The 8,640-nt window shown below is 31.8% G+C and overlaps 1 protein-coding gene across 2 annotated transcripts; it reads right to left on the reverse strand.

The window, feature by feature from the left end:
- Positions 1-487: 487 nt before the first annotated feature.
- On the reverse strand, positions 488-8,350 carry LOC134687075 (uncharacterized). Of its 2 annotated transcripts, none has more exons than XM_063547047.1 (2): positions 8,246-8,335; positions 488-2,516 (listed from the first exon to the last, which is right to left on the reverse strand). In XM_063547047.1, the coding sequence occupies exon 2, from the start codon at positions 2,496-2,498 to the stop codon at positions 1,056-1,058; it is 1,443 nt and encodes a 480-aa protein (XP_063403117.1). In that variant the 5' UTR covers positions 2,499-2,516; positions 8,246-8,335; the 3' UTR covers positions 488-1,055. The 2 variants fall into 2 exon arrangements, with proteins under 2 accessions (XP_063403117.1, XP_063403116.1); XM_063547046.1 differs by having other exon boundaries at positions 490-2,516; positions 8,222-8,350.
- Between the last annotated feature and the right edge of the window lie 290 nt (positions 8,351-8,640).

Below are 8,640 nucleotides of genomic sequence, written 5' to 3' on the forward strand. Positions count from 1 at the left end.
TAACACTTGTTTAAGTATTACCCATACTAAATATTTTAAGCTGTAATTACAAATGTATATACATGTATCTATTAAGTTGAAATAGTAATTGTAACTAACTGTGTTTACCCTCTTTAAATAAAGAATTTATTATTATTATTATTATTATTATTATTATTATTTATATTATTATCCCCTCTTATAAAAGATAACCTGATAATTTGATATTTCTGTAAATCTGTTAAAACTGTTGAAGTAAAAGTTTGAAAACAAATAACATATCATTAAGCTCTACTACATGTACACATAAACAATTACTATAATAAACATGATAAATAATATATCAGAAAAAAAGAGACAAAAAAAGACCTTCACTATAATTTGACTAGATTTAGATTGCACTAGATTGTAAATACATAATTATATTATGCTTGAAAAATCAATGAACATATTATTATATGTTTCATAAAATAATAAATACAAAAAACACAATAATGACAATAAAAGAACAAATGTTTTTTTTTTGTTGGACTTATGACAATGTATAAAATTATTCAAGAGAGTTTAAATTTATAAACCTTAACTGTCAACAAGCATGACAAGTTAAAGAAATATAATTTCATCATGTTCTTTTGAGGGTTATTTTTGTGTCCAGTTTCATTATGGCTCATAATCATGATAATAGAACAGGACTGGAGTATCAAATATTGCATGTCCATTTTCATAATTATACAAAACTAAAGTAATAAAAGTTTAATTTAAAATAAATCCAATAATTTCATACATTTTGGACTTTGTAAAGTGATTAAACTCCCCAAGTCATTTGCAAGTAGCCTTATACAGCTTTGTTAAATCTAAACTTTAATATTGACAAATAGAAAAATAATCCTTTCAGATACATTTTCATCATCACAATAAAAATGAAAAACATGATAAAGACAATGAACAGAATACTTATTTTGATAAAGCAGGTTGTCCTCTTTTTCATCGTTGTAGCATTTTACAATAAACCGGTAATATGCACCTATCCAGCTATCCAATCTATCAACATAAATCATGTACATGATATATAACTTTTAACGTGGATCACTATCATATATGTCTGCCGCACACTCATAGTTTGTAGAACAACAGTTCGTTGTTTGAAGCTGAATGTCTTCATCTTCAATGTTGTCTCGTATTTTACTTGGTTCAACAAACACAATCCAGTCAAAGTACAGGGCATTCAAACTAACCAAAGCTGAATTTTCAAAAACCTTCGATTTGTTTTCCATCCTAATGCCATGAAGATAAGCATTTTGTGATGGTGCTTTCACTTTTCGTATGCTTCCTCTCTCCTCCCCATAAGGTCCATACTGTGTTCCAAAATTTGATATGAACTTCAAACTCCTAACCCGTACAGCTGTCTTACAAAAGTGAACCTCTACAATCACTTCATTCTCTCTTAGGAAGAAGTCTTGGTCAGAGGTCACCACTGGGACATTTTTACGACTTCCATAGGTCTTCTCTTCCCCGATCATGTAAGAAACTGATATTCCAGCTAGCTGTGATGGTGTGTAACCAAACCAAATACGAATCTTTCTGATTCGATCATTTACAGATAAATTATCAAAATAACTGTAGCCTTTTCGCAGACTATTGTTGGAAAATACACGTTTACACATGGAGGAAAATTTCCTACAAATTTGATTGAAAAGTTGTGGTTCGCCTTCTTGTTTAAACTCTCCGCTCAAATAATTTCTAACAAGAAACTGTTCAACTACAGTTTGCACATCAACTCCATTAATTTTCTTCTTCCATAATTCAAACATGTCAAATGCATCGAATTGAGTGATTTCTGAAAAATTCACCACCTGAAGTAAAGTTTTTACCTCTTCTGGTTGTAATTCGCAAAATTCAGAGTACAATCTTATCAAATTCAAAATATGAACCTCTGGTTTCTCAGCTGGTATGCCACACTCCAAAACAGTCAAATCCACACATTTCAATAAGTGTAACAAGTCATCGTAAGGGATGCTCAGCAAAACATTGTCTCGTAAAGTGAAACTAAGAAAATTCTCTGAAACATAGTGGCACACACTTGAAAACAACTTCGGCAAATTATGTTGTATTGAAAAAGACAATAGGCAGACAACATTTTCAGATGTTAAGTGTTCTGAAATATACTCTTCGCATTTAATACTAATAAAAAGAATCTGAAGAAAATTAGATGCTACTAGCAAATCCTGGACATTATCATCGGTGATTTCAACATCTCCAGTGTATGCGTACTCCACAATGGCTTCTAGACATTCTTCTGTGACAACATTAGGATCTAATTTACAAGTCTGACAAACATCATCAGAATATTTGAACAAGCTTGTGAAATAGTCTGACACTGAGGTCAAGATAAGTTTGTGAGCCCTTAAAGATGTGTTTCCAGAGGTCAAGGTGATGTCACAATAAAGTCCTTCATGTCGTGCTCTGTTGATTTTGGAAATTATATTCCCATGGCGGTTTTGATCAGAGTATTTCACCATTTTCTAAAAACTTTTGATCTGAAAAAAAGAGAAGAAAAGGATATAAGAAAAGACCAGTTCATTTAAACAATGGTATGGGTGAATTAATTTTTAGAAGTTATAAGATTTTGAATAACAACATGAACAATGTATATATACATGATATATATGTATATTTAAAAGGAATGGAAACGCGGCACGAGATCAATCGGGATACCCGCAGAGCTATAATCCATGTCTGGCTCAGGCGGAAGAATGATGAATAATATAGAAAATCATAACGAAGGTCCATTTCCTGTCATATTGATTGGTTGATTGTTGGTTGCTTAACGTCCAGTGGCAAATATTTCATGCATACTCAGGACGAGAACAAGTTCACAATAAATACAATAGGTAGGTTGATACAATAGAGGCCATCTGGGATGAAGGTCGGGGAAATTTGGACTGCCACTGGAAAACGAGGGTATATTGAATAGGGACAGAAATTTTGCCTTGCAACAGGCCACCTACGGACCACTCAAAGAGTTGTTGCAAGGGTTCTTAACGTGCAAAGAACGTGGCACTTTCTTTACACGAGGCATCGGATTTAACGTCCCCCTTCTGACTGGACGTGACTGCGAACTTGATACATCCCGCACAGCCAAACGGATGCCCCACTTCGGCAAGCGTTTTACTGCCAGTCGGGAGAAGACCAAGTGACCATATTTCTATACCCCAGTCACCCTTGGGGAATCCTGTCATATAGATCGGTCTTTAAATTCACGGGTTCATCTTGCTTGAGTCGATATAAATAAGTGAGAAACCCGAAATCATGAATAAACTTTTATTCCTTGAAAAATTTAAGGCCTTAGGTATCATTTTAATGCCTCATCAAACATACGTTTGTAATGTTGTATTGAGTAAATTCTCATTAGAATAGACCTCTGTCTTTAAACTTGAGGAGTTTCATCCGGATTGCAAAACAAAAAATACTGTGTTTTGATTTTTTTCTAAAAGCTCGACAACTATGAAGGGCAAAACAAAACAGTTGATACTATTATGAAGCTGAAATCTTATTCTGTCGTTTATAAGCTTATATTTGAAGCTTCTGGTAACTTTTCTGAATTTTCTACGATTTTTCGAAATTTCAGTTTTCAGTTTCATTATTCTGTCAAAATATGTCTATCAAACTGGGAGTGCACTACGATTTATTTTAAATATTGAAAAGTAGAAAGAGCAAAGTGAGAAAATGAGATATCATTTTAAAGAAGGAATATTTTCCTACAGTTTGGTCTAAATTACGAATGCTAAATATAATTGGTACTATGTAAATGATTTTATTTCGAAAGTTGTTGAAAATTTGAAGTTGTGCATCAACAAATACATCGACACTTTGTATTTTGGTATGGGTTAAATAACTACTGGAAATAGATGTGATATTCATATACAATTTGAAAGCTTAATCTTTTTTCTATCGCATAGTGTTGGTTTTATCAAAACATGCAAAATGGTGATAAAAACGAATTTGCTATTGATTTTTCAAAATCACATGTTTATAGTTCGGTAAACGGAAAAAAAGTCACAGGAAAAAAAATCACAGGATAAAAAGTCACAATATCCCTAGGAAAAAAAGTCACAAGAAAAAAAGTCACAAGAAAAAAAGTCACAGGAAAAAAAGTCACAATTTGTTTAAGTAAACATATTTGTCAGAAATATGTTGGAATGCACGTGAAACAGTCACTATGTACATAAATGCAATAAATAATTAAACTGGAGTTTTAGAATGCATTGCAAAAAGGTCATAATATATTTGTGTTCAGTTATGTTAGTGGTTAATTTTTAAAAACTATAAAGGAGTTATATGTATACTAATAAAAGTGTATAATGTAATAAATAATGTTCTTTTTTTTCAAAATTGACTTTTTAACAAACAGGGAAAACTGATTGTGTCCTTTTATTTAATATTGAACAGAAGTTGTATTTCATTGATATGGCTTCCTACGAAGACAGGAAATGAAAGGTCTACAAAGGGGGAAGGTGCCACAAGAAGCCACACATCAATATCAACAGTCCCTAGATATATCTGTATAAAAATGCTAAGCTATTATTAATGGCAATGAGTAGTTTGTTTAACACTAAATTACAGAATACTTATCTTTATAAAAATTTAAAAAACATGTGGTCAAGTTAAATACTGAACTTCTAACTTGTATTCAAAGTGAAGGAAATTGTTGCTGTTAAACTCGCATCTTTAAGAGATATAAAACAAAAATAATTACAACTAATCCTTGAAAACATGTATCAATCTAGTACACCAGCATATACATGTTCCATCTAGATGATTTGCGATTTATATCTAAATTTCCAAAGCAAGCCGTATATATATTGTGACTTTTTTTCCTGTGACTTTTTTTCCTGTGACCTTTTTTCCTGTGACTTTTTTTCCGTGACTTTTTTTCCGTGACTTTTTTTCCTGTGACTTTTTTTCCTACATTCTTATAGTTCACATTGACGCCATTTTGTTCAGTCAAGTTCCACACCAATGAAGTTGGAAATAACAGACAAGAAATACATATAAGACTGACTTACGATGGGGAATGATTATGCCTTTCAATATACGATGTTATTCATTTATTTTTTGTCAAATACCTTTTTATATACTAAATCAATGTTTGGTATTGCCCTTTGTCATTATTAAGCCTTGCCGCAAATTACCATAAGCTTAGCAGCAAAACAGTTCCTTCCTTTTTTCTCTCGCAGAGCAATAGTCTAGAGGTCGCAAAATATTTCTTTGGTGTTAAAATAAATAATATGTGAAAGTTTTAACTGTTTCTAAATAAATTTTGGATGACACAACGGCATTATCAGATAATTTAGCCTTAAAAAAATTAACAGGTGTGTTCGCCACTATTTGTTTTTGACACCTTAAATCAGGGACAACCTATATTATAATAGTTAGTATACACTGTCAGTCAGGGGTACTACTTGTACAAGTGTATTTTATTTACTTGAAGAAGTGAAAAAAAATATACACATATAAGTAAATAAATAATGTTTGAATAATCTCCCCTTAATTTTCCGAAAAATTTACTTGTATAAGTATACAAGTAAATTTTTCTTACAATCCTACAAAAATCCTCAAGTTTTGAGATGTAAAATCATGCCTTTAGTGATTTTTCCCAGGTTTGCTCAAATTTTTTCATTAAAGTTCAATGTTTCATCTCATTAATTCATCAAAGAAACTGATTGAGCAAAGATCTTGTATATTTGCGCAAGGCCTTCAAAAATTGCTCCTTTGGGGCTTGTAAATGAGCAGTGTTCTGAAGATAACAGACAAATGGGACTTTCATTGTCCATGAAATTACACTTAAATAATTAGTAAAGACATCTGCAAAGGGTACACAATCTAAAATTCTACTAGAGCAAAGAAATCTTAAGAATTCAAGTCAAGAAGAAAGGATGACTTTTTTACCTATACAAGTAAAAAAATCTGAATGCCTAAGGGAGACAACTAAGCCAATTTTTTTTTTACCTATACAAGTAAATAAAATTCACTTGTATAAGTATCCTACAAATTTACTTATATGTGTATATTTTTTTTCACTTCTTCAAGTGAATAAAATACACTTGTACAAGTAGTACCCCTGACTGACTGTTCCTGCTTAAATATATATATAAGACAAAAATTAGCTTATCAATGATACATGATACATGTAGGTTATACCTGCAAATTGGATATCCCATACCAGTGTTTATTATAACACCTATAATATAAGTTCTATTATCTAGATAAACTACAACATCTGTTCACGTTCTTCTTCCTTTATACTTTCCTATAGATACCAGTCATATTTTAAAATTGAGAAAAGTTTGTTTTTTTAACTTTTTGTATTACCTTTCTTTTTAAAAAATCGTAAACTGTAGAATTCCATCTAATCTTAAATGTGACATACCTTGGTGAAATATCAAGACGAGGAACAAAAATAAAAATGTTTTCAGAAGTAATTTTGTTTAAGATTGTATATCTAAATAGACAATTCCTTGTCTCATTTCATGATTTAATGACAAGTTCGATAACTGCTACCAGAAATGTTATGATAAAATTGAGAATGGAAATGGGGAATGTGTCAAAGAGACAACAACCCGACCAAATAAAAAAACACAACAGCAGAAGGTCACCAACAGGTCTTCAATGTAGCGAGAAATTCCACCACCCGGGGCGTCCTTCAGCTGGCCCCTTAACAAATATATACTAGTTTGCTAGTGATAATGAACCCCATACTAATTTCCAAATTGTACACAAGAATGACAAGAAACTAAAATTAAAATAATACAAGACTAACAAAGACCAGAGGCTTCTGACTTGGGACAGGCGCAAAAATGCAGCGTGGTTAAACATGTTTGTGAGATCTCAACCCTCCCCCTATCCCTCTAACCAATGTAGAAAAGTAACTGCATAACAATACGCACATTAAAATTCAGTTCAAGAGAAGTCCGAGTCTGATGTCAGAAGATGTAACCAAAGAAAATTAACAAAATGACAATAATACATAAATAACAACAGACTACTAGCAGTTAACTGACATGCCAGCTCCAGACTTCAATTAAACTGACTGAAAGATTATGATTTCATCATATGAACATCAGGCACAATCCTTCCCGTTTAGGGGTTTAGTATCATACCATCATAACAAATATGAGAACATAACCCGTGTCATACCAACAACTGTTTTTAGAATAAATGTGTTTAGTTCCGACGCAAAGACTTTATAAGTGCATGAAGTGACTCAATATTAACGCCAAAATATGCAATCTTTAATGACTTGATAACAGTATTGTAATTATATCCCTTCTTAATAAGTCTATTCAAAGGTTTTGTAAGTTTCTGAGGTGAATACTGACACCTTTGTGCTTTATAAAGAATATTACCATAAAAAATTGGATGTGAAATACCTGAACGTATAAGAAGTCTGCATGTTGAGCTATATTTACGAATGATGTCTTTATACCGATGATAAAATTTAGTAAATGTTTTGACTAGTTTGTAATAACGAAAACCCTGGTGTAATAATTTTTCGGTAATACATAAATTTCTCTCGTTAAAATCTAAAACATTGTTACATACACGAGTGAATCGTACAAGTTGAGATATATAAACACCGTAAGATGGTGACAAGGGAACATCACCATCTAAAAACGGATAATTAACAATAGGAAATGAAAAATCATCCCTTTTATCATAAATTTAAGTATTCAGCTTTCCGTTAGTGATATAGATATCAAGATTGAGGAAAGAGCAGTGGTCATTGTTAGTATTAGCTTTATTTAAAGTAAGTTAGCCAGTTAGATCGATGGGGTGCAATTAACACCCAGTCAAAGCAAGAGATGCATCATAAACTTTTCTTTGAAGTTGGCCGCGTTTCCATTCCTTTTAAATATACAATTCCTTGATATATACCTTTGCTGCCATTGGTGGGAAAAACTGGATGTTCTACACATTAAAATATCTGGTATAAGTACATGTACATGTGCATTATCCCATATATAAACACAGGGGCTTGTTACAATTGCAGGGTTTACTATCCATACGAACCCCTAAAAAAACACGTCCTATGGATAGTAAACCCGGCAATTGTAACAAGCCCCTGTGACTGTGTATCAACCATGTCAACTATATTTTGCATCGAAACCTTGCCACTAATGATCTAGCCTATTGTCAGATAAATATAAAGTGACACGATATATCATTAATATACAACACATACTGTAAACAATAAAACTGTTTTTACATTCGTCTGTTTGAAAGTTTACTCTTCATTATACAAGAAATCCATCAATTTCTATTGCTTTGAAGATTTTCTCAGTTCACATATCTGGTTTCCAGGCTAATAAAGTATACGAAGGGAAATCAGTGAATAAATTATCTGGATCCAGTTTTTCTGTCAATAATATCTAGGTTTTTGACGGACCATTTTTCCGTGTTTTTAATTTTAAGCGACGAATATTTATACCATGATTACCGACAAGGCTTCTATTATTTCATAACGAAAAAGAATTAAATGTTTGATAAAAAAAAATAAGAAAATATATATATATATAGTTCATATCGCACATTTTTATATATATATACAACTCGTCTAAACATCAACCCAACAATGTTAGATCTGTAAATTTGCTTACGCGT

Source organism: Mytilus trossulus, chromosome 10 (assembly GCF_036588685.1).
Source record: "Mytilus trossulus isolate FHL-02 chromosome 10, PNRI_Mtr1.1.1.hap1, whole genome shotgun sequence".
In the NCBI taxonomy this organism is placed as follows: Eukaryota; Metazoa; Mollusca; class Bivalvia; order Mytilida; family Mytilidae; genus Mytilus; species Mytilus trossulus.

Coding starts and splice junctions, on each gene's coding strand:
- LOC134687075 (XM_063547047.1), bottom strand. CDS start 2,498: ATGGTGAAATACTCTGATCAAAACCGCCATGGGAATATAATTTCCAAA.